The sequence below is a fragment of the Oncorhynchus masou genome, chromosome 31, assembly GCF_036934945.1.
Source record: "Oncorhynchus masou masou isolate Uvic2021 chromosome 31, UVic_Omas_1.1, whole genome shotgun sequence".
In the NCBI taxonomy this organism is placed as follows: domain Eukaryota; kingdom Metazoa; phylum Chordata; class Actinopteri; order Salmoniformes; family Salmonidae; genus Oncorhynchus; species Oncorhynchus masou.
In genome coordinates, this window is record NC_088242.1 from 42919471 (window position 1) to 42946300 (window position 26830).

General features: G+C 45.8%; 1 protein-coding gene across 6 annotated transcripts in view; it reads right to left on the reverse strand.

Annotated features, from left to right (window-relative positions):
• Positions 1-279: 279 nt before the first annotated feature.
• Positions 280-26830, reverse strand: part of LOC135523964 (retinoic acid receptor alpha-like) — a 244811-nt gene continuing 218260 nt past the window's right edge. For 4 of the 6 annotated variants that reach the window (XM_064951009.1, XM_064951007.1, XM_064951008.1 and 1 more), the window contains 8 exons: positions 21986-22134; positions 13285-13426; positions 11226-11342; positions 8379-8539; positions 3715-3891; positions 3128-3332; positions 1411-1569; positions 280-1086 (listed from right to left, as the gene is read on the reverse strand). In XM_064951009.1, the coding sequence (XP_064807081.1) occupies positions 884-1086; positions 1411-1569; positions 3128-3332; positions 3715-3891; positions 8379-8539; positions 11226-11342; positions 13285-13426; positions 21986-22134 (1313 nt within the window). In that variant the 3' untranslated portion in view covers positions 280-883. The remainder of the gene's footprint in view (positions 1087-1410; positions 1570-3127; positions 3333-3714; positions 3892-8378; positions 8540-11225; positions 11343-13284; positions 13427-21985; positions 22135-26830) is intronic. The other 2 variants (XM_064951011.1, XM_064951010.1) reach the window with 1 other exon arrangement.

Consider the following 26830-nt stretch of genomic DNA (forward strand, 5'->3'; position numbering starts at 1 on the left):
CTGTCTGTGTCTGTCTGTCCGCGTCTGTCTGTCTGTCCGCGTCTGTCTGTCTGTCCGCGTCTGTCTGTCTGTCCGCGTCTGTCTGTCTGTCCGCGTCTGTCTGTCTGTCCGCGTCTGTCTGTCTGTCCGCGTCTGTCTGTCTGTGTCTGTGTCTGTCTGTAAATTGATAAAGCAATTTCAACTTCTTGACTTTTGTTAATTAGAACATTGGTATGTGATAAAACAATGGAACATTTCTCTTTTGATACTCTCATGAGTATGAAACAATTAAAACAGTGGAGGAATATAAGAGCATTTAATCAACAAAAATGAACCTTCTCAAACCTGTTATTCCATCATGTACAAGTCAATCACAATAGTTCCTTACTTTTCTATATATATTTATATATCTTTTGTATGAAATCTGTTTTTCCAAGTTGGAAAAGTAGAAAGACCCAGTCTTTTTGTGTGGTCTTCTTTGACAAGTCCATGCCTGCAGTCCTCCTCTGAGAAATGCAAAACGTGTCTGGTGTTAGTCTCTCTGCTTGTCCTGTCCGTTTGTCTGTCCCCATTTCCCGCCAGCCTCTCTGAGTGGACCAGTGTTCACAACTCTGACTGCTCCTTCCTGTTCCTCCCCTCAGTCGTTCAGGTAGAGGTGGGGAGAGGTGAGTGTGGAGGAGGCAACGGACGGAGGAGATGTCAGCAGTGTTCCACAGTATGGTCATTCAGAGAAATCCTGCCGCCACCTTCACGCCATTTTCCAGACAGTGTCTTTGAGGGGGAGGAGCAGGAGAGGGTGTTACGTGGGGGGAGGAACACTTGAAGAGCACGCCGGTCTCTGTGTCCAGCGAGGACCCCCCAAACCACAGGGAGATTGAAGTGAATGAGGAAAAAGGAGGGCTTGCTACGGCGACTGTGTGGTGGGGCTGGGGCTGCTTTGGGCGGAGCTGGGGGACAGGCTGGGGCTGCAGCTGCCTGGGGGGGCGCCGCTGGTCCGGGTGCCCGTGGCCCCGCTCTCCAGACCCTCAGAGTTCTCCAGCATCTCCTGGATGAGAGGGGGCATGGAGCCCGGGATCTCCATCTTCAGGGTGATGACACGCTCAGCTCCTGAGGAAGGGTCGGGGGACAGAGGGGAAGAGGAAGGCATTGATTAGGTAGGAGGACCAATATACGGTGTTAGTCTGTTGTGGGCATTCAACCCCTTTATGAATTAGTCACATTTGACTTGGATCTACAATACATTTGCAATGACAGAATAGATCATGTAGACCTTTACAATCCTTTATGGACAGTTTATATGTCCATGGATATTGCAAAGTAAGTGCCTTAATTGCGATACATAGTGGGAAATATGACATAAGGCTAATTGACACAGAAGTATATGACTGATCCACAGCTGTGTGTAGATGGAAGTCTCGGACTGCCTCTCACCTTTGGCGCTAATGCTCCTCAGGTCGGTGATTTTCATCAGCATCTTTGGGAACATGTGTGGTTTGTGAGGCCTCCTCTTCCTCACGTAGATCTTCAGAGCCTCCAGTAAGGGCTCCTGTAGTACGTCCACCTTGTCTGCCTGCTCCAGGTCCTGCCGATCTACACACAGCCAAACACAATACCGGGTCTGTTCAGTCAGGTGGAACGTAATAAAACAGAGCTCACACTAAGCTGTATTCTACAATGCAGTTCATCATATTTGCACAACATTACCAGATTAGCTACACCTCCTAAACTATCGCCAGGTAGGTCAATACTGAGAATGTCTAAGTACACATTGTAACGTTCTTACTATTAACCCTTAGCCTACAATTTCCACGGCCCTGTGGAAAATCGAATCATCCGCCGTATCTGCGGTGAAAGGTGGCAGAGATGGAGCGGTGTCTGTCAGACCACGAGAAAATCCCCAAAATCAGTCTTCTTGTGAAAACGTGTGTAGCGTCTGAACGGTTTGGCCTACACACTAATATGACCCCTCTGTGGACAGCTGAGACTGAATATGACTAATATGACCCCTCTGTGGACTGAGACTGAGACTAATATGACCCCTCTGTGGACAGCTGAGACTTTGCCTACACACTAATATGCTCTGTGGACAGCTGAGACTAATACACCCCTCTGTGGACAGCTGAGACTGAACGGTTTGGCCTACACTAATATGACCCCTCTGTGGACAGCTGAGACTGAACGGTTTGGCCTACACACCCCTCTGTGGACAGCTGAGACTGAACGGTTTGCCTACACACTAATATGACCCCCTGTGGACAGCTGAGACACTACATATGACCCCTCTGTGGACAGCTGAGACTGAACGGTTTGGCCTACACACTAATATGACCCCTCTGTGGACAGCTGAGACTGAACGGTTTGGCCTACACACTAATATGACCCCTCTGTGGACAGCTGAGACTGAACGGCTTGGCCTACACACTAATATGACCCCTCTGTGGACAGCTGAGACTCACACATTAGGACACCCCCAGCCTCACAAGACTCTTCTGCAGGTCCCCTGGGACCAGTTTAAAAAAATGGAGATTGTTTAGTGCCTATAATAAGGGGATGAATACATGTCAATAATTCCCTGATCTTTCTTATATCTCTCAGATATTGGACAGACACTTCAGAACTAACTTTCTTTACATTTATTTGTTGGACCATATATTGTTGCATGTAGTGAATCTGTTATTCAATGTGTTTCTATTGGATAATAGCAGTAATGCCAAATTCAATGTTTCATCAAATAATAATAATAATCCTATATTTCTTTGATACCTTAAGGGGTCTTAAAATTCTAAATCAAATAGATAAATGATCCTTGGTAAGACCATCTTTAAACAACTCCATATGTTAGCTTGGAACCCCCTCGGCTTCGACTCTCGAGGTTTAACCAATAAATGGTTCTCAAGATACAGCACTAGTCTACATTCCTAGTTTTGGGCCAATGTGTGAATGCTGGAATACGATAGTGTTAGTGGCCTATAATGAGAAGAGATGTGACCAGACCTATTTGTTTAAGATGGAGACACCTTCACAGCCAAATGAAGATGAGGCAGATTAACCCCTACCCTACCTGGACACAATGTCATTATCAGCTTCAATCACTGTGTATGGGTGCGTGTGTGTATGCAGTAGTATAGGGTCCAAACAGTCGCAGTACCTCCACACAGCAGACAGATGGCGCTGAGCAGCCCCGTCTCAGCATCATCCATCTCCAGGGGGAGGAGCTGGTTGGCGAAGGCGAACACCAGGTCGGTGAGCGGTCCGAAGCCGGCATTGTGCATCTGGGTGCGGTTTAGCGTCAGGCCATCAGAGAACGTCATGGTGTCCTGCTCCGGCGTGTAGCGCGTGCAGATCCGCAGAATCTGAAGGAGCACGTCAACAAATCCAATGTGTGGGCCAATCATGCAATAGCACAGGGATGAATCGATAAGTAGCTGACACGTCAGCAATGCTATGATCAAATGTTATATAACAACAGTGGTCACCACTCACTTATCCTGGGCCTGAACGACTAGAAGGTGTGCAGGTTTTTACACCACCCCAGCACTAATACATTAGTTTAAACTAATTAAGGTGATATGGTGTTTTAATGCTGGAACAAATGCCTGTAGTCCCCCCTCAGATGGACCAGGACCAGTGTTGGTGAGCGACTCAAACCTGACCCTGAAGAGCAATCTGAGATGGTGCGCAGGAATTTGTTCCAGACCACCATTATTAGCAGAGTGAACCAAAGGCGGTCCTTACCAATATGTCCAGACAGGCGGCCTTGAGCAGGGTGATCTGGTCAGCGATGGTGAGCGTGGTGAAGCCAGGAAGCTGCTTGGCGAACTCCACCGTCTTGATGATACACTTGGTGGACAGCTCACTGAACTTGTCCCACAGGTCCACGTCCAGAGCCACACGCCTCTCCGAGCTGTTACTCTGAACGAGAGAGAGGGACTAGTTAGAGTTTGAGTGCTAACAAGTCTTGATTGGGTGAAGTGTTACAATTCAAGGCTCCACACAGACATGTTTTACAAAACAAATCAAATACATGTACTCTGGATATGAGAATAAAAGGTAGCAGCACCAATAAGGTTCTGAAGCAATACTTAAACAACACTTTGAAGAATCATTCGGTAAGCCTTTTACTGCAGTGGGCTAAATCAGGGTCACACAGAGTGTTTCTTTGTAGTCTTAAACAAAATAATACAATGCCTTTGGAAAGTATTCAGACCACTTAACATTTTGTTACATTTCAGCCTTATTCTAAAATGGATTAATTAAAAAATGTCATCAATCTACACACAATACCCCATAATGAAAAAGTGAAAACAAAGAAATACCTTTGAAATACCTAATGTACCTTATTTATTTAAGTATTCAGACCCTTTGCTATGAGACCACTGATCATCCTTGAGATGTTTCTACAACTTGATTGGATTCTACCTGTGGTAAATTCAATTGATTGGACATGATTTGGAAAGGCACACACCTGTCTATATAAGGGCCCACAGTTGACAGTGCATGTCAGAGCAAAAACCAAGCCACAAGGTTGAAGGAATTGTCCATAGCGCTCCGAGACAGGATTGTGTCGAGGCACAGATCTGGGGAAGGGTACCAAAAAATGTCTGCAGCATTGAAGGCCTCCAAGAACACAGTGGCCTCCATCATTCTTAAATGTTAGAAGTTTGGAACCACCAAGACTCTTCCCAGAGCTGGCTGCCCAGCCAAACTGAGCAATCGGGGGAGAAGGGCCTTGGTCAGGTAGGTGACCAAGAAGCCGATGGTCACTCTGACAGAGCTCCAGAGTTCCTCTGCGGAGATGGGAGAACCTTCCAGATGGACAACCATCTCAGCAGCACTCCACAAAATCAGGCATTTATGGTAGAGTTGCCAGACAGAAGCCACTCCTCAGTAAAAGGCACGACAGCCAATTTGGAGGTACCAAAAGGTACCTAAAGACTCTCAGACCATGAGAACCAAGATTCTCTGGTCTGATGAAACTAAAAATGGAACTCTTTTGCCTGAATGCAAAGTGTCACGTCCGTTTTCAACGGCAGGGACTGGGAGACTAGTCAGGATCGAGGGAAAGATGAACGGAGCAAAGTACAGAGAGATCCTTGATGAAAACCTGCTCCAGAGAAGTTAGTATCTGGTAGCATTGCCTATAAATTGTTTAACTTGGGTCAAACGTTTCCACAAGTGTCCCACAATAAGTTGGGTGAATTTTGGCCTATTCCTCCCGACAGAGCTGGTGTCACTTAGTCAGGTTTGTAGGCCTCCTTGCTCGCACATGCTTTTTCAGTTCTGCCAACAAATTTTCTATAGGATTGAGGTCAGGGTTTTGTGATGGCCAATCCAATACCTTGATGTTGTTGTCCTTAAGCCACAACTTCGGAAGTATGCTTGGGGTCAATGTCCATTTGGAAGACCCATTTGCGACCAAGCTTCAACTTCCTGACTGTTGTCTTGAGATGTTGCTTCAATATATCCACATAATTTTCCTACCTCATGAAGCCATCTATTTTGTGAAGTGCACCAGTCCCTCCTGCAGCAAAGCACCCCCACAACATGATGCTGCCACCCCCGTGCTTCACGGTTGGGATGGTGTTATTCGGCGTGTAAGGCTTCCCCTTTTTCCTCTTAACATAACGATGGTCATTATGGCCAAACAGTTCTATTTTTGTTTCACAGACCAGAGGACATTTCTCCAAAAAGTACAATCTTTGTCCCCATGTGCAGTTGCAAACCATAGTCTGGCTTTTTCATGGCGGTTTTGGAGCAGTGGCTTCTTCCTTTCTGAGCGGCCTTTCAGGTTATGTCGATATAGGACTTGTTTTACTGTGGATATAGATACTTTTATATCTGTTTACTCCAGCATCTTCAAATCAAATCAAAGTTTATTTGTCACATGCGCCGAATACAACAGGTGTAGATCTTACAGTGAAATGCTTACTTACAGGCTCTAACCAATGGTGCGGAAAAAAAGGCATGTGTGTAGGTAAGTAAAGAAATAAAACAATAAAAATACATTTGAAAAAAGAGTAGCAAGGCTGTATACAGACACCAGTTAGTCAGGCTTATTGAGGTAGTATGTACATGTAGGTATGGTTAAAGTGACTGTGCATATATGATGAACAGAGTAGCAGTAGTGTAAAAAGAGGGGTTGGCGGGTGGTGGGACACAATGCAGATATCCCGGTTAGCCAATGTGCGGGAACACTGATTGGTCGGGCCAATTTAGGTAGTATGTATAGTTAAAGTGACTATGCATGTGATAAACAGAGAGCAGCAGCCGTGTAAAAGAGGGAAGGGGGAGGGATACAATGCAAATAGTTCAGGTAGCCATTTTATTACCTGTTCAGGAGTCTTATGGCTTGGGGGTAAAAACTTATGGCTTGGGGGTAAAGAAGCCTTTTTGTCTGAGACTTGGCACTCCGGTACCGCTTGCCATGCGGTATTAGAGAGAACAGTCTATGACTGGGGTGGCTGGGGTCTTTGGCAATTTGTAGGGCCTACCTATGACACCACCTGGTGTAGAGGTCCTGGATGGCAGGCAGTTTAGCCCCAGTGATGTACTGGGCCGTACGCACTACCCTCTGAAGGGCCTTGCGGTCGGAGGCCGAGCAATTGCCGTACCAGGCTGTGATGCAACCAGTCAGGATGCACTTGATGTTGCAGCTGTAGGTCCTTTGCTGTTGTTCTGGGATTGATTTGCATTTTTTGCACCAAAGTACGTTCATCTCTAGGAGACAGAACGCATCTCCTTCCTGAGCGGTATGACGGCTGTGTGGTCCCATGGTGTTTATACTTGCGTACTATTGTTTGTACAGGTGAACATGGTACCTTCAGGCATTTGGAAATTACTCCCAAGGATGAACCAGACTTGTGGAGGTCTATATATTTTTTTCTGAGGTCTTGGCTGATTTCTTTTGATTTTCCCATGATGTCAAGCAAAAAGGCACTGAATTTGAAGGTAGGCCTTGAAATACATCCACAGATACACCTCCAATTGACTCAAATGATGTCAATTAGCCAATCAGAAGCTTCTAAAGCCATGACATCATTTTCTGGAATTTTCCAAGCTGTTTAAAGGCACAGTCAACTTAATGTGTGTAAACTTCTGACCCACTGGAATTGTAATACAGTGAATTATAAGTGAAATAATCTGTCTGTAAACAATTGTTGGAAAAATTACTTAATCCTGTAGGGCTGTATCACCGCCTGGTACGGCAACTGCTCCGCCCACAACCGTAAGGCTCTCCAGAGGGTAGTGAGGTCTGCACAACGCATCACCGGGGGCAAACTACCTGCCCTCCAGGACACCTACACCACCCGATGTCACAGGAAGGCCATAAAGATCATCAAGGACAACAACCACCCGAGCCACTACCTGTTCACCCCGCTATCATCCAGAAGGCGAGGTCAGTACAGGGGCATCAAAGCAGGGACCGAGAGACTGAAAAACAGCTTCTATCTCAAGGCCATCAGACTGTTAAACAGCCACCACTAACATTGAGTGGCTGCTGCCAACATACTGACTCAACTCCAGCCACTTTAATAATGGGAATTGATGTAAAATATATCATTAGCCACTTTAAACAATGCTACTTAATATAATGTTTACATACCCGACATTACTCATTTCATATATAATACATGTATCACTAGCCACTTTAACTATGCCACTTTGTTTACATACTCATCTCATATGTATATACTGTACTCAATACCATCTACTGTATCTTGCCTATGCCGTTCTGTACCATCACTCATTCATATATCTTTATGTACATATTCTTTATCCCTTTACACTTATGTGTATAAGGTAGTAGTTTTGGAATTGTTCGCTAGATTACTCGTTGGTTATTACTGCATTGTCGGAACTAGAAGCACAAGCATTTCGCTACACTCGTATTAACATCTGCTAACCATGTGTATGTGACAAATACATTTGATATGATTTGATTTTGATTTGATTAATAACAAGAAATTTGTGGAGTGGTTGAAAAACGAGTTTTAATGACTCCAACCTAAGTGTATGTAAACTTCCGACTTCAATTGTATGTGAATGTGATATTTCAGTTTATTTTTTAAAACTTTTGCAAAAATGTTTTTTTTAAAAAGACAAAAAAAGACACTTGTATCATGTCAGATATAGAGTTGAAATGTATTCCATTTTGAGTTTGCATGCCAATATTACACTTTATATATATCACAGAAGACTGAAATAACAAAACCGTTTGACATAGAAAGACTAGATTTTTTTATGAATCATGAAAAATATGAATAACATTCCACCCATGAGGCCACTAGGTCATTTGACTGCAGGAAAGGGCTACAATATCAAACAACAGGTGAGTGAATTCGCTGCATTGGTTTGTCTATAAGATTGTGTATGTGCAAACACAGTATTGTGGTGCTCACCGTAGTGTATTTGCCCAGCTGGCAGAGCGAAGGGAAGGTCTCCTTATGCGCCTTGCTGACCCTGTTGATCATCTGCTCCGTCTCAATGCTCAGCACGTAGCTCTCTGTGCTCTCCTGCTTCTTCTCATCCTTCTTCTTCTTGTTCCGGTCGTTCCTCACCGCTGAAGGGAGAGAGGGAAGGAAGAGAAGCAGGGTTTAGATACAGGGCGGATATTTAGTAGTGGAATGTAGAAGTTAAATAAAAAATAAAAAGGTTTGTTGAAAAGGGTGCTTTACAAAACAGTCTTGGAAGGATACTGCATTTCCCGCCTAAACTAGAAAGCAATTCTGATATCAATGACAGAAGGAAAACTTAAATCAAATGGCAAGACCATCAGTGAAATTAAACTGTTGGTGAAGCATCCAGGACTTCACTTGTGTTGGGGGAACAAATCGTGGAACATTATTCAAATTGCGTGGGTATCTAAACCGAAACCAAGAAGGTACTGAGATATAAACTACAGGTAGCAAAAGGGCAAGAGCAGGAGGTAGTGTAGGTAGGCTAGCTAGCAGGACAGGTACACGATGGAAGAGGATGATTAAGTTGAGGTAGGAGAACAAAAAGCTGCAAGGGCCACTGTAGCTAAGAAGCAACACATTCCAGCTCTGATCCCAGCTGGGAAGATAAACGACCATGAGAGGTCGGTGAAGGGGGAGAGCGATATTACTGAGGAAAAGCCCTGGAATAATCCAAAAGGAAAGCTGGAGAAATGCCATTCCCTCCGCGAATGTAGCTACACTTACTCCCGAAATGACAAACACACCAGGCGTCGCTGTTTTAAGCACTGGAAAGCCATTAGGGTATATCCAGCCCTCTGCCTCCCTCCTTCCCCCACCCCCCACCCCCCTCGGGGTGTATAGGTCTGACAGGGGGGTGAAGGGGGGCAGTGGGGGGAGGTTAGGTGATAAATAGCGTTGGCGGATAAGGTTGTACGTAATGCTGATAAATTGCTACTGCTTTCATTAAAGGCTCCGGCTAATCTAATAACATAATATGACAAATACCCAGGCAGTAATGGTTTAAAGGGCTCGGCTGAGCCCACAGCCCGCACGCTGCACAACCCCCTCCAGCATTCGCGCTCTCACTCACTCACTCTTTTTCTTTCTTTCGTTCTTGCTGTTACACATTCCTCTCTTGCTCTTGTCTAATCCTCACTAGCCAGCTTGCTCCTCCTGTCCGTGTCCTGCTCTCTCTCTCCAAGCGTCACATGTTATCTGATAGCTCTTCCCTGTGTTTTTGTTTCCCTCTTCTCTCCTCTCTCCCTCTCTCTCTCTCTCCAGTCACCAGCTGTAGCCACAGTTAGTGGTGTTGTTCTGTGCAGACCCAGCGGTCCCAGACCTCGACCCAGAGGTTACCCTTACAGATCTTGGATCAGCTTCCCCTGTCCAAATCCTAACCTTTAACCATTACAAGGGCACACAAAACATACCATGGATTAGTGTCTGTCTAAGGGCAACATCTGACAGGGGGACTGGCCCAGGGCCAGCCAGAGAGGGATTCACCATACAGGGACAATGCTCATTAATCAGTTCACAGACAGGCCTCCCTCCCTTGGATTACTTAGAGAGACAGGGGAGCTTCAAGTCTAGGAGTCAAACATTACACAACAGCAGAACCTTTGCTTTGCTAAGTAAGCTCACCCTCACATCACTAAGACCCAAGGGACTGCAGATGAAATCAGCCTTAAAAAAAAAAGCTGTTAAGTAAAGCACTTTCTTTACATCTACACAGCTATGCATTGCCAAATGCTATGTCCTTACCACGAAGTCCATCTACCTTTAAAGGAACTGCCAGGTGAGGAGAGTTGAGAACGTGAGAATGTGTGTGCATGTGTGTGAGAGTGTGTGTCTCGGGCCCCCCCCCCCTGCTCTCTGTGGCTGTCAAAGTGACTCAGCGGCCCCACCGCCATTAGGGGTCCGCTGGAGACGTTAAATTAATTCCTAAATAAAAGTAGGGCATCCTTAACGCAGAGACATTACCCGTGCTGACAAATTGGCACTGCAATCATAAGCTGCACAACACAATTTAATGCAGTCATTAAAGAACCATTAGCCGGGACTCGCGATCAGTTATGGAGAATTGCCGCGTGCAATAACTGGCGGGAGATCCATAGCAGGGCTAGCGAGGAGGAGAAATACAACAGCCATCCGCATTGTTTTGTGTGTGTGTGTGTGTAAACCGTGAATAGTGTCTACGTGAATCCTTTGTCTGATCTATGAGGGATTACATCTAGCATTCTCAAACGGTATGAGCGTGTAGCAAGGTCTTGCCCACTGATATGAACCAAATACTAGCAGTATCTTCAATGTAGCAAACAGTATTGTGTGCGGTATGCTAGAAGCAATACACAGACTCCCATCAATCAATAGTGGATTTCATAATACAGAAGGCTACTTTTGACAATGTGTCTGCATGAATCTGTATGAATATGTGCATGTGTGTATACGCCTGTATGTACGAGAAAGAGAGAGCAGGCCGGCAGACAGACGGATAATTTGAGGGAGGAAAATGAAAACTGCGACAGGTCGTCCGTCACACAGATTAAATTCAATGGAAAGATAAAAATGTCAATGTTCCCCTGCTTCTCCTGCCTGCCTCTCTCTATCTCTCTCTCGCTCTCTCGCTGCTCTGTAGCGGTGGAACAATGATGAAACTTGTTCTCCCTCCCGCTCCTACCCTCCTCTTCCTCTCATACATGCTGGAGATGCTAGGGCACAGCACGGGAGATAAAAACAGGGGATGAGGGATGGAGGGAAGAGGGGACAGAGGAAAGGGGGGTTGGGGGAGGATGGGGGGCGGCTGCTTACCCGGAGGAGCTGCCCTGTCCGCCCCTGGCCCCCCAGTCTGTCCCCTCCCGGTCTCCAATGGTGGGGGCGGCGGCTGGGGGCCCAACACCATCCCGCCTTTGGAGCTGGTGCGAGGAGCTGAGGCGACAAAGGAGGGGCACAGGTTTACCCCCTCGACAGGGCACAAAGTAACGAACACAGGGCTCCCCCTAGTGCAGTAAAGCCACCCCCACCCTACCACAGTAACACAGGGGGAAAAGTTCATGCTGACAGGATGGGGTCATGTATACTGAAATGAACCATCATATAACCTGTATGTTAATAATTAAATTCAAAACACAACTCAACAAACCCTACAACTTGAATGGGCACATTCTCTGTCGTACACAGACTATATTCTACACACAAATTCACCGGTAGACAATAGATATCATACAAACGGAATAACATGTAGTACATCTGGCTCACTTAGTTAGAAACCAAATACAACAACCCCCCAACTTCATTACATAAATCAACTCAACATTCTACACACATACAGTAAATCACAAGCAGGTTTGTCAGAGTTTCAACGGAACGCCTAAGAAAAAACAAAAACTCAAAAAGGTAAACATTGACATTGAAAAAGAGCCTTTACCAGCCCTGCCTTTCCTTGACACCACTCGGGCTCTCTGTCTTTCCATAGTAACCCACATCCCTCTCTCTCTCTCTCGCTCTGCCTTGGCATGGCCACCTGGCACTGGTACTGGCAGTGATGTCGGAGTTGTCGAACGGATGCAAGGTCACCGAGATGTCCCCTAGCAGAGTGGCCGGTCCTCCCAGCCTCCGCGGTGGCTCCCCGCAGGCCCCCAGATGGCCAGATCCCCCCCCCCCCCACCACCACCACCACCACCACCACCCCTTTCGAAGTAGCACTGCAACACGGCTAAAGTTATCAGCCAGGACACAGGCACACAAATCAACACTACACCCTCACTTACCAGACACCAACATAACCCTCTAGTACAAACACACACAGACACAATGACTAAATAGGAGGGAGTATGGGAGTAAGAGTGAACCTATATGGGTTCTTCTTTAACTTGACCTAGAAGTTAACCATTAGGGAGATGGACAGAAGAAACATCTGAGCCTGTATCGGTTGCTTTTAACATCAGCCGTGCACTAGACTATCTCCCGTCTGTCCCTGTTGTGGGTGTTGCAGAGCTGCCTGCCGTGATCGTTGTAACCATGACTAATGGGCCCATTCAGAGGTAAGGAGCGCTGAGGATAACTTACTTTGCAGTAAGCCTCAGACAGCCCGCCGCGTGGGAAACTCGCAGAGCATTACAGTATCATGAAGAGGGTAAATACCAGAGAGACGACAGAGAGAGGGATGGAGGAGGGAAAGGGCGGGGAGGGTCTGTGTGTGCTTGCCTGCGTATGAGTGACTATATTTACTATGTATACAGTTTGGACCTGTGTGTGTGTGTGTGTGTGTGTCGGTAGGCTGAGGTAAGGCCCTTCCAGCCATAGGTCTTCCCTATCACCTCCACCAATTAGCTTGGGTGTTCTGACAGTGTGTTTGTGTGTACTGTGTGTGTTCACACAGCCCCCGGGATGCCCTGATCAGAGGCGAAGCCTGCTCTTTCACTCTCTGCAGGTGCTAACATATTCATCACAGAGGCCCACCAAGCTACCACCATTACTGTGCAAAGCCAAACTGTGCATTGGGGCAGTGCCGCACGCACACGTACACAGTTATGAGGCTATATGACAGAGAATGATGGGGATCGGAGTATGTGTTGCCTGTTGGCTCAGAGGTTATAGGCTGGAGTGGCTGGTAATGGTATCAGTGCTGCATGATATCCTATCAATCAGAACTCAATCAAATAGCTAGACATTTCATCCCAGATGGGACCCAGTCGAACGACAATGAAAGGACTGTCCCGATCCTCTGTGCATAGTTTGGATGACATCCTGCCCTCTGACTGCAGTGTGGTTGATGACATGACTGGCAGGTGTAGTGTATAGTGTACAGAGGTTAGGGTTGGCACTGTCAGGGTGCTGTAGTGTAATACAGTAGTGCACTACTACTCACACTCCTTGGACATGCCCACTTCCAAGCATTTCTGCAGCCGGCAGTACTGGCAGCGGTTCCTGGTGACCTTGTTGATGATGCAGTTCTTCTCCCGGTGACATGTGTACACCATGCTCTTCTGGATGCTCCTCCGAAAGAAGCCCTGGAGGACAGAGGGATGAAGAAAGAGAGAGAGATAGGAGAAGAAAAAGAGGGAGCAAGAGAAAAGAGAATGGAAGGAAGGAGAGAGACATTGTCAGTGTGTGTGTGTGTGTGTGTGTGTGTGTGTGTGTGTGTGTGTGTGTGTGTGTGTGTGTGTGTGTTTAGATTCAAGAACCTATAGATAACAGTATGGATTGTGGCCATATGCTCCACAATTAAAGGCAATGAGCTACCAAACACTGAGCTCTTGAAAGTCTTAGCAATGAGTCATCTGTAGAATACTAAATATTAACTCATGTTGCCATCTCATGAGATCACCCTCCTACCTTGGCAATGGAGCACTAGGGACATTGAGAGATGCTTTAAGGATGTTAAGTAAGTCAGAACGGTTTGGGGATACAAAACACAGAGTCTACTAGCCTCTAGCTACCTATCAATGCCCTACTTTAAATCTTGATATGGCCCAGCAAAAACAATTCTGGGTGGAGGCCAACATCATTACAGAGAGAACATTGGTTTAAAACGCTTACAAGTACTCTGAATCTAAAAGGATGAGCGGACATCTGAAACTAAGTTAAAGGACAGGAAGGGGGGGCGAAGAAGAAAGCACATCAAAATGGTCTCGTCTCTCATTGTGAAGAATAGACACTAGAGTGAAACCTTTTGTCTTTTTAAAATTAATCAAGAATGGATATCACAATACACGTAACCATGAGTCTCAAAGCTACAAAACCTAAAAACCATAGCAATACAATATCGACCATTCGAGGCATCCAACCACTTTGTGTATTCCCAAAGAACGCAATATGGCACAAAGGCAGATACAGTAGAAGATGCCAGGAGGAGATTAGCTCTCTGGTCGACAGATGGCCCATGCACTAAAGACCACAATTTGTCCTTCCTGGATCATCATCTATCCTTCGCTCTCCTGGTCCTCCCCTCCTGAGAATAGAGATGGGAGGCTGGTGGGACGTGTTTCAAGTTGTTTTAGGTCGTATGTACAGGACACACATTGTATTTACTGTCCAACGAAATGCTAAGTTGGAGGTTCCTACTCGACTATGCAACAATAAGAGATAACATATAAGAATAGGAACATAAAGTACATGACTCAGTAGAATAAACATTTAACCATAAGTATAATACAGGAAGGTATGAATTATACTACAATATTTACACATGTATCAGGGAAAGAGGGATTGGTGGGCAAGTGTTTAAATTGTGCAGTATTAGCAATAGTAAATAAGAGTTTGGTAGCAGCAGCTGTCACGTGTGTGTAGCATGAATGTGCGTGTACGTGTATATATGTGTCTATGTGGTTGTGTGCGTGCTAAGGTGCGGAGAGTCAGTTCAGGTGGTGTGTCCAGTTCAAGTGTTTAGCAGTCTGATGGCTTGTAGAGAGAAACTGTCTGTGAGCCTGTTGGTATCAGACCTCATGCTCCGAACCAGTCTGATGGCTTGTAGAGAGAAACTGTCCCTGAGCCTGTTGGTATCAGACCTCATGCTCCGAACCAGTCTGATGGCTTGTAGAGAGAAACTGTCCCTGAGCCTGTTGGTATCAGACCTCATGCTCTGAACCAGTCTGATGGCTTGTAGAGAGAAACTGTCCCTGAGCCTGTTGGTATCAGACCTCATGCTCTGATATACATTCTGATGGCTTGTAGAGAGAAACTGTCCCTGAGCCTGTTGGTATCAGACCTCTCTGATATACAGTCTGATGTCTTATAGAGAGAAACTGTCCCTGAGCCTGTTGGTATCAGACCTCATGCTCCGAACCAGTCTGCCCGAAGATAAGGAAGTGAACAGCTCGTGGCTGGGGTGTGTGGGGTCCTTGATGATGTTGCGGAACTTCCTCAAGCACCATTTCAAGTAGATGTCCTGGATGGCTGTGAACATGGCAACAGTGATGTACTGGAGGGCCTTGCTGTCGTTGACTGAGTGATTCCTGTACCAGGCCGTGATGCAACGGGTCAAGACGCTCTCGATGGTGCAGTGGTAGTACTGAGAGGACCCGGGGGTAGCATTTCTTTTGCAGCCTTAGGAAGAAGAGGCGCTGTTGCGCCCTCTTGACATGAGTGGTGTTGTTGGTCCAACTCAAGTCCTCTGTGATTTGGACGCGGAGGGACTTAAAACGGCCGACTCTCTACTGCAGTCCCGTTGATGTGGATCTCTGCAGGCCGGACCACACACGGCCTGCACAGCGGAGCAAGGAAAACAGCTCGAGTCGCACAAAATTCAATGTAACGTTTCAGATTACGTTTGGAATGACACCTTTTCATATGTACAACATCTAAAGTACCGCGTCACTATACTGAGAACTTTGCAGTTTTTTTTGTTCATGTTTTTTCAGTGCCCCCATACTGCACAATGAGAATGAGAAAGTTATTCACTGTCTGGGGTAAGTTTATCAAAAACAAGTGAAATCACAAAAAAGGTGTCTGGACTCTATAACATAGCATTTATATTAAGAAAAACAGATTTGGTTGTAAAAAATAACTTCTCCTTTAATGGATTATCACTAAAGATATGCAGGTTTGTATGCTGTCCCAAAATAGATGGAAACGGGCTGAGACTCTGTTTCCAAGCACTAATTACACCTTTTTTGCACAAAATAAATATTTGAACAACGGCTTGTTAGTCTTGCATTAAAGCACTAACAAATACCTACCTACCATGCATAGCATTAAGACTTGGCCCTGATTGTAGAAAATATGTCCAATTTATAGTGAGACCATTACTTACATCTAGGCCCGATCTCTAAACAAATTAGGATCCACAGTCATAACATAAACAAAATACACGACAACAAGCGACGGCTTCAAAGCCAATCAATAGCGATATCTAACGACCTGCCAGTGACCCCGGTGTGTCTCCCTGTGATCTGTTGGTGCCCCGACCCTGACCCTGCTGGCCACAGGAGGACTGACCCAGTCCCTTTGACGTATAAAAGGGGACAACCAATCCCTCCAATTCCACGCCTCAGGTGGCCCAGGGGATTGGACCTTTCCTCGTGGTTAGCCATTGTCCCTCCCCTGCCCGCCCTCCCCATCCCCATTAGGAGTCATTGCTTCCTGCGCGCCTTAAGCCTCTTTGTATAAGCGCTAATCCGCCAGACGACAAGAGCCCTCAGCAGGCCTGTCAGCCACCCTGCAGCGTTCTGAGGAGAGGAGCCCGGAGAGATGAAGGGGGGAGGGAGGAATGGAGAGGAACGGAGGAGATGGGGCAGGAGGGGGGTTAATTATGTATGTGTGTGTGCGTGTGTGTGTGGCTTGAATAATCCATTCTGTGTACTGTAGATATGCACCTGATGTATGGGTGGCAGGTAGCCTAGTGGTTAGAGCATTGGGCCAGTAACCGTAAGGTTGGTGAATCGAATCCCTGAGCTGACAAGGTAATCTGTTGTTCCGCCCCTGAACAAGACAGTTGACCCACTGTTCCATCATTGTAAATCGGACATCATTGTAAATAATAATGAGTTATTAACTGTCTTACCTAATTAAATAAAGGTTCAATAAAAAAATAAAAAACATTTCTTGGCATGCAATGTCTCGCAACTTCAGTAAAGCAGGATTGGATATTGTACACGCAAAAGACTAAACATACTCCTATCATTAGTGAAGAGAAAGAGCAGGCAAACCATCTGCACTGTGATTAACATTTTGAGGGGGATTTTTAAATGTGGGGGATTTAAACATGTACGGAATGTGTGTGCGCGCGTGCACGTTTCTACATTTGTATGCGTATGTGGGTGTGTTGTTTATTCATTTACTGATCAGTCTATGAAATGCCCTTTTTGTAACCAATTTAACCAGAACTATGCATAACGCACATTACCTAATAATGACTAACTTCTTATAGCAGCCATTATAGAACATTAACACAGATCTCAAACAAATCAAGCAAAAGCCCATGTGCTAGTGAGTAGCCAGCTAATCTTTATATTTCAAGTTGAGCGAACTCGGATAGATTTGCAAGCTAAGAAGGTAGAACAGTTGAATTGTGATGAACACACCCTTCTGTCCTGTCCGTCTCCAACTGTTTTAACAGCATGCTAGCCTGTCCACTTAGTTCAGATGTTCAAATCAAGTGCCCTACCCTATTTCTCACAATGAGAACGAGTTGCCAAATCCTTACATAATTGTGTTTCATGCTTATTGCACATGTATAAAACACAGACTGGACAGCTAGTATAATGGTTTTTGGCAAGACTGAACATACATTTTCCAGAATCAATGTTTTTTGATACTCCTGTTTTAGTAGCGTCTGCTGTGCGTGCAATTTGAGGGGTTGAGACATAAAAAGGGTTCGTTAGAAATAATGCTTCAATGGTTCGGTGTCCATATGACCGATTCTGTTGGACCAATCCTCAAATGCAAATAGCGAGTTGAAACCGCTCGTCACAAAGGAAGAAGTGAGCTCTCATCTTTGTTGTTGTGAGTGGCAGGAAGAGGGGCTTGGTGTGTGTGTGTGTGTGTGTGTGTGTGTGTGTGTGTGTGTGTGTGTGTGTGTGTGTGTGTGTGTGTGTGTGAGAATGGGAAGATGCACACAGCACAGAAGAAGCGGAGTCCAGACCAAAAAGACAACATGTGAACAAGCGGACATAAACGCCCATAATAACAAATTATTCGTGTGGTACTGGCATTTGGAATAGCTAAAACAAATTCAAATGAATTTGATCTAATAATCGGCCAACCCTACAACAGGCACATTACTAAAGATGTGAGTCTTTAACAAGGCCAGCTAAAAACACTGCAACATTAGAGAGAGGAGCGATGGTGGGGGCTTAAGATGTTAATTTTTTAATTTTACCTTTATTTTACTAGGCAAGTCAGTTAAGAACAAATTCTTATTTTCAATGACGGCCTAGGAACAGTGGGTTAACTGCCTGTTCAGGGGCAGAACGACAGATTTGTACCTTGTCAGCTCGGAGATTTGAAATTGCAACCTTTCGGTTACTAGTCCAACGCTCTACCCTGCCGCCCCAGTGTCTTCGCGTCGCAAAAAAAAAGAAAGAAAAAAGGCTTCATGTTGTGCATCGATGCCTCCGAGACAATAAATGAGGAGAGCGTACACATTTTATGTTAATGTGTTTTTATCTGGGAGAACGAGAGAGAGAGAGAAAAAAGAGACTCCACTTCAACAACAAACAAATGAGCCATCTCTAAGTAGTTTGGTCTGGCATGATTCCTCACCGCACCCGAGGGTTGGGTTTTGTAGTTGGGCTAGTTAAGGAAATGCTAAGTTACTAACCCTCAACTTACCCCAGTCTCCGATGAGTGGCCGTATATACAGTGCCTTCGGAAAGTATCCAGACCCCTTGACTTTTTCCACATTTTGTTAGGTTACAGCCTCATTCTAAAATTGATTCAATTGCATTTTTTACTCATCAATCTACAAACAATACCCCATAACGACAAAGAAAAACAGGTTGACATTTTTGCTAATTTATTAAATATAAAAACTGAAATATCACATTTACATAACTATTCAGACCCTTTACTCAGTACTCGATTACAGCCTCGAGACTTAGATATGACGCTACAAGCTTGGCACAGCTGTATTTGGGGAGTTTCTCCCGTTCTTCTCTGTAGATCCTCCCAGCTCTGTCAGGTTGGATGGGGATCTTCACTGCACAGCTATTTTCAGGTCTTTCCAGAGATGTTTGATCGGCTTCAAGTCCAGGCTCTGGCTGAGCCACTCAAGGACATTCAGAGACTTGTTCCGAAGTCACTCCTGCATTGTCTTGGCTGTGTGCTTAGGGTCGTTGTGCTGTTGGAAGGTGAACCTTCTCCCCAGTCTGAAGTACTGAGCGCTCTGGATCAGGTTTTAATCAAGGATCTCTGTACTTTGCTCTGTTCATCTTTGCCTCAATTCTGACTAGTCTTCCAGTCCCTACCGCTGAAAAACATCCCCACAGCATGATGTTTTCACCACCATGATGCCAGGTTTCCCCAGGAGGGAAGCTTGGCATTCAGACCAAAGAGTTCAATATTGGTTTCATCAGACCAGAGAATCTTGTTTCTCATGGTCTGAGAGTCTAAGTGCCTTTTGGCAAACTGCAAGCGTGCGGTCATGTGCCTTTTAGTGAGGAGTGGATTCCGTCTGGCCAATCTCCAATAAAGGCCTGATTACTGGAGTGCTGCAGAGATGGTCTTTCTGGAAGGTTCTCCCAACTCCACAGAGGAACTCTAGAACTCTGTCAGAGTGACCATCGGGTTCTTGGTCACCTCCCTGACCAAGGCCTTTCTCCCCGATTGCTCAGTTTGGCCGGGCGGACAGCTCTAGGAAAAGTATTTGTTCCATTTCAGAATGACGGGGGCCACTGTGTTCTTGGGGACCTTCAATGCTGCAGACACTTTTGGTACCCATCCATCTGTGCCTAGAAACAATCCTGTCTCAGAGCTCTACGGACAATTCCTTCGACCTCATGGCTTGGTTTTTGCTCTGACATGCACTGTCAACTGTGGGACCTTCTATAGACAGGTGTGTGCCTTCCCAAATCATATCCAATCAATTGAATTTACCACAGGTGGACTCCAATCAAGTTGTAGAAACATCTCTAGGATGATCCAAGGAAACAAGATGTACCTGAGCAAAAAGTCTGAATACCTATGTAAATAAGTATGTTGTTTTTGTTTTTTACAAATCCCCAAAACACTGTTTTCGCTTTGTCATTATTGGGTATTGTGTGTTTAAAAATATATATTTTAGAATAAGTCTGTGACGAAATCTGGAAAAAGTCCAGGTGTCTGAATACACCTGTTGTGAAATATTGAGAATACAAAGCTCCCTCATCTCCTGTTTAGAAGACGAGGAGAGAGGAGGCGGAGGGCAAATGCTGAATTGTTCAGTTCTGCTCTCCCCAGGATGCCCAGCTGGGGGTGGAGACGAGCAGCTGGCGTTGGGGTAGCTACCACCCGGAAGGGATGTGCACACAAACATGTACGTATGCACGCACAGCATCCTGAGTCAGTGAGTTTAAGCAGAGCAGGAAAGTGACACTAGCATGGGTACCAGTTGGTTTCTGATTTAGCCAACAAAGTCATACCCATGCTTTCACATGGACTGAGACACACACACACACACACACACACAACCTTATTTGCCTATTTAAATCAGGGCCTATTAGTGTGAAGTTAAGAAACACATTAAAAGCTATTGAGGACGTGCAACTGGCAACACCGTCAAGTGGGGCTTTTCTGCCCCCAAAAGGCAGGTTAAGGCTTTATTTACTGTGTATACATTTCTTTTAGAGGTTCAGTTTCAATGAACGCCCAGAGGCGAGACCTTGCCTCGTGCTACTGTGTTAAAACAGGACTGTCTGTTCAAGAAACTCTACTCGTTTTTTCTCCCCTTTCCATCATCTCGACTCGCCTCCTCTCCGGTCCTGTCCTTTCTATCTTCTCATCTGTCCTCTCCTCCTTACCATCAACCTAATCCCCTCATCTCCACTCTGGATGCAACCAGGTTCCCCCCTGCAGCGCCTCTCCCCGTCCCTCCCTCTCTCCAGCCATTCCCCCTACAAGCCAGGTGTCATCTTCCCTGGGCCCAGCCATGTGAGGCAGGCCTAATGGGCACCTGTCACCACCACAGCCAGTCATCCAGCCTCCCTCCGCCTGCCAGTCTCAGACCATCGCCCTGCCCTCAACCTCCATGCATTACAGATGAACAGTGAGTCCTCCAGAGCACCACTGCTAACGCAAGCTTTCGCAGGCTTACACAACCCCGTCTTGTTAAACACGGTGCTACAGATAAGGAAACAGCAGCCAGATACCACTTCAGAGTGCAGAGGGTTGCCTGACAGGACAGCGTGGAAGTCAGCATAGCCGGTGTTCTCGTAACACGTCTCACATGAAAGGCTGGACAGGCCGTATTAAAAAAGGGTAAGAGTGGGAGGAAAGGACACACATGATATTCAAGGACGTGCTGGAAACCGAGATAACGTATGACACAAACACGGAGAGCCGTGATGATAAGGGCCCACGTCGACACTTGCTGAATGAGGGCGTAGCTCCTGGATTAAATGCCACCTGGCAGGAACACCCACTCGAAGACAATGATGTCATTTGGAGTTGGACAGATACAGCAGCTAGATAGTCAAACTAAAGCCACTTAAAGAAACAATTCCTCATACAGTTAATGAGAAGTGTATAGGGCAGTATTGAAGCATAGCCCAGATGATCTGGCAGTCCCATCATGTATAGATATAGGAGGGAAGCCATAAGCAATGATATACGCAATGGCCCAGTTCACTCTTTATAGGGTGTCCCCAAATGCACCCCAACCAATCTAGGTATATTCTGAACTTCAGATCATGCTGATGCTATGCATAGTATGTGCATGAATTATAGTAGGGCCTTAGGGTGATGGCCCCCTGGGACTGGGTACTCCCTTTCCAAACCAGGACAAGAGTTATAAATATCAACATGGGCACGCCAATATGCATTGGTCCAGCCCATTCACAGAAAACCCCTCAGAAGCAACTGACAATTTAACTCTGGATCAAATAGTATAGAACAGAATGGAATAGAATGTATGGCTACATAAGGGTGTGTCTCACCTTGCAACCTTCGCAGGCACTGACTCCATAGTGGTATCCTGAGGATTTGTCCTGGCACACGAAGCAGGGCTTGTAGACCCTCGGGGGAGGAGGCGGCGATGGCGGGCTTGGCACTATCTCCTCTGAGCTGGTACTCTGTGTCTCTATCGCTGCGGGAGAGAAAAGAGAGGGAGGCACACACACTCAGTGACAGAGGACAAGGACCATGTCTTGACAGGCTACTTCCGTATCCTGGACAAGAAAGACTACTCTGGATGTTGGCGAGAGTGTGTGTGTAAGAGCACTTGGCACAGTGAATCAAAGCAAGGCTGGAGATGCAGAGAAGATAAAATCGGGCCATTCTTGTTTACCAGTAACCTTAGTGGTTCCACATATCAATCAAGACAACGTCAGCAGTGGAGAACACAGATAAGGGTGTCCTGAATGGCTGTAGAGAGAAATTGGCTCGCCTATCAGGGAAGGAACTCGACATAATAGTTCTCTCTCTAGAATGTATAAGAGTTAAGTGTGTGTGGCCGGAACGGAGTTGTATCATCATGTTTTCTCAAAGAGAGAAAAGGGAAGGTGACCTAAGCTACGGTCAAAGTGGACATTGAGAACCAAATACCAAGGCTGTCCACACGGAGTCACCCTCCCGACCTTCACCCTCGTCCTCTCTCTCCCTCCCTCATCCTCTCTCTCCCTCCCTCCCTCGTCCTCACTCTCCCTCCCTCCCTCGTCCTCTCCCTCCCTCCCTCCCCCTCTCCCTCCCTCCCTCGTCCACTCCCTCCCTCCCTCGTCCACTCCCTCCCTCCCTCGTCCTCTCTCTCCCTCCCTCCTCTCCCTCCCTCCCTCCCTCCTCTCCTCACCCTCCCTCCCTCGTCCCCGTCCTCTCCCCCCTCGTCCCTCTCCCCCCTCGTCCCCTCCCTCCCCCCTCACCCTCCCTCCCTCCCTCTCCCTCGTCCTCACCCTCCCTCGTCTATCCCTCTCACCCCCCCTCATCCTCCTCTCCCTTGTCCCTCCCCCCTCTCCCCCTCGTCCTCCCTCTCCCCCTCGTCCCCCTCTCCCCCTTCCCTCTCCCCCCTCCATCTCCCTCGTCCTCTCCTTCCTCCCTCCCCTCTCTCCCCGTCCCTCCCTCCCTCTCCCTCTCTCCCTCCCTCCCTCTCCCTCCCCTCCCTCTCCCCCTCCTCTCCCCTCGTCTCTCCCTCTCCCCCTCTCTTCCCTCCTCTCCCTCGTCCTCTCTTTCCCTCCCTCTATCCCTCTCCCCCTCCCTCTCCCCCCTCTCCCTCTCCCCCTCCCCTCTCCCCCTCGTCCCTCTCCCCCCGTCCCCGTCCTCCCTCTCCCCCTCGTCCTCCCTCTCCCCGTCCTCCCTCGTCCTCCCTCTCCCTTGTCCTCCCTCTCCCTCTCCCGCCCTTGTATTCTCTCTCTATCTCTGGGGAAAATAATAAACAAGACTAAAGACAAGTCACTCTCCCCCACGTTCTCTTTCCCTCTCTTGCTCTCATTCCCGGCCCTGAAAACAAGCAAGGCTTAAGACGGGAGAATTAACTGAGATAAATCAGTCGGAATCCCTTGTTACGAGACGTAAGATTATTATTCTTGAAATAGATAGGAACGAACAGCTGACTGGAGACGGTGCGGCCAGGCGTTCGAGTCTGTTTCTGCGGTAACATGGACTCTTAACGTGATCAAACTTTTTTTTACTCCTGGCAGAAACAAGCAAGGTGTTTGCACACTTCAGTTACCTAAGCAACATTCCCCACAATCCAGCAGCAGCAAACATAGAATGAAAAGAACAGGTTTGGAACCTCTAACCCTGGCAATTTGACTGGTAAACTCATGGGTACACTCACAATGGCTGCCTGGTATTGTGATCCAATAACTTCCATGGTCATGTAGAATGTTCATTCAAATGATGTTAACTGATGTAATGGAAAGTATTTCTTTTGTAATGTAAGTTGAGTTGAATAAACAAATCACAACACAAATTGATGGGTACACTTCCTGCTTTTACTTCCTTTGCTCCTATGGGTACATTCAGAATGGCCACCAGTAGGGTTGGGTGGTTTCCAGACTTTCATATCTTCCTTCTCTAATTCTGGGATTTACGGCTTAGTACACAAGGGGGTGCCAAAGAAACGCAAAAAAAGACCATTGGGCATTTGTTATCAGAATGCTACTTAAATTAGCAAAACTAATAGCGAATACCATACATACATACATACATACATACAATACCTCATAATGACAAAGCAAAAATAGGTTTTTATCAATTTTTGCAAATTAAAAAAATTAAATAAAGAAATACTTTATTCACATAAGTATTCAGCTGTACAGACAACTCATCCTGTTTCCATTGATCATCCTTGAGATGTTTCTACAACTTGATTGGAGTCCACCTGTGGTATATTCAATTGTGTATATGCTGTGTCAGAGTAGAGTCGCGAGGGCAATGGGCCTGTCACCTTATTAAATTAGTCAATTACTAAGTAACAAGTTAGGCCTCAGATAGCAGTGGCAGCTGTACAGACAACTCATCCAAAGGGCTTTGACTTCTCAAACACGGAAAAACTACCTTACACAAAATCTCATTAAATTAGTCGTTTTGTAAAAGTTAGGCCTCAGATCAAAAACTGTTCTTCCTGTCATTTCTGCCAGGCAAGAACAAATGTCAGAAATCTCATGACTGATGTGTAGCATCTTACTCGGTGTAGACGGACTACTGTTCTCTGGTAAAATAACTGAGAAAAATATTAGGAAGTGTCGCTGGCTACAGTCATTCTATGATAAACATAAAAATATGATGGTCATGCATCGTTTTTGCAACAACAAAAGAAGTTTACCTCTGTAGCTGCCAGCCAAACAGCGTTCCACGTCTGTTCATAAAAACAAAGCTATTTTCTTCTGAATGTGTTGCACTAACGTAAAACTACAGCTGCACGTCCCTGATCACTATATTTAAGCAAATATTTCAATATAAATGCGACCCATCAATACACAGCTGGGCTCACCTGCTCCCGTCTTCTCCCGTTGTGCTATTTACAAACACGTGACTGGCTCAACTGTTCCGGGGAACTAAACATTATTTACATTATGAAGCTGTAAAGGGTGAAATGAAGAACGTGCTTTACAATGGAAATAAAATTACGTGAAACCTTTGGAATTACCTGGATTTATGCAGAAATTGGTCATAACATTTGATCTGATCTTCATCGAAGTCACAACAATAGACAAACAGTCTGATTAAACAGATAACACAACTAAAAATGAGACATGTTCGTGTCTTTGTTGAACACACCATGTAAACGTTCACAGGGGAAAGTATGTGAACCCTTGGATTTAATTACTGGTTGACCATTCTTTGGCAGCAATAACCTCAACCAAATGTTTTCTGTAGCTGCGGTTCAGACCTGCACAATGGCCAGGAGGAATGTTGGACCATTCATCTTTACAAAACTGTTTCAGTTCCACAATATTCTTGGGATGTCTGGTGTGAACCGCTCAAGGTCATTTCACAGCAACTCAATCGGGTTGAGGTTAAGACTCTGACTGGGCCACTCTATTTTCTTCTGATGAAGCCATTTTGTTGTTGATTTACTTTTGTGTTTTGGGCCGTTGTCCTGTTGCGTCACCCAACTTCTGTTGAGCGTCAATTGGCGGACAGATAGCCTTACATGCTCCTGCAAAATGTCTTGATAAACTTGGGAATTCATTTTTCCGCCGATGATGGCAAGCTGTCCAGCAAAACAGTCCCAAACCATGATGCTCCCTCCACCATACTTTGCAGCTGGGATGAGGTTTTGATGTTGGTGTGCTGTGCCTTTTTTCTCTACACAGTCTTGTGTGTTCCTTCCAAACAACTCAACTTTAGTTTCATCTGTTCACAGAATATTTTGCCAGTAGCGCTGTGGAACATCCAGGGGCTCTTTTGCAAACTTCAGACGTGCAGTAATGTTTTTTTTGGACAGCAGTGGCTTCTTCCATGGTGTCCTCCCATGAACACCATTCTTGTTTAGTGTTTTAGATATCGTAGACTCGTCAACAGAGATGTTAGCATGTTCTAGAGATTTCTGTAAGTCTTTAGTTGACACTCTGGGATTCTTCTTAACCTCATTGAACATTCTGTGCTGTGCTCTTGCAGTCATCTTTGCAGGGCGGCCACTCCTAGGGAGAGTAGCAACAGTGCTGAACTTTCTCCATTTATAGACAACTTGTCTTACCGTGGACTGATGAACATCAAGGCTTTCAGAGATACTTTTGTAACCGTTTCCAGCTTTAGGAAAGTCAACAACTTTTAATCTTAGGTCTTCTGAGATCTCTTTTGTTTGAGGCATGGTTCACATCAGGCAATGCTTCTTGTGATTAGCAAACTCAAATTTAGCTTTTTAATAGGGCAGGCAGCTCTAACAAACATCTCCAATCTCGTCTCATTGATTGGACTCCAGGTTAGCGGACTCCAATTAGCTTTTGGAAAAGTCATTAGCCTAGGGGTTCACATACTTTTTCCAACCTACACTGTGAATGTTTAAATGATGTATTCAATATAGATACGAAAAATACAATGACTTGTGTGTTATTAGTTTAAGCACACAGTGTTTTTTTATTGTTGCGACTTAGATGAAGATCACATCAAATTTGATGACCAATTTATGCAGAAATCCAGGTAATTCCAAAGGATTCACATACTTATTTTGCCACTGTATATCCTAACGCATTGCACAAGATGACAGCGAGTATTTACTTAATGAAGCTACAAATATCAAAATGTAGAGAAATAGTTCAAATAAATAGCTTCAACGGTATTGAAAAAACATCCTGTGGTTATTTCCAAATTCCCCAGTATACAGTATACCGCCCAGGCCTAGC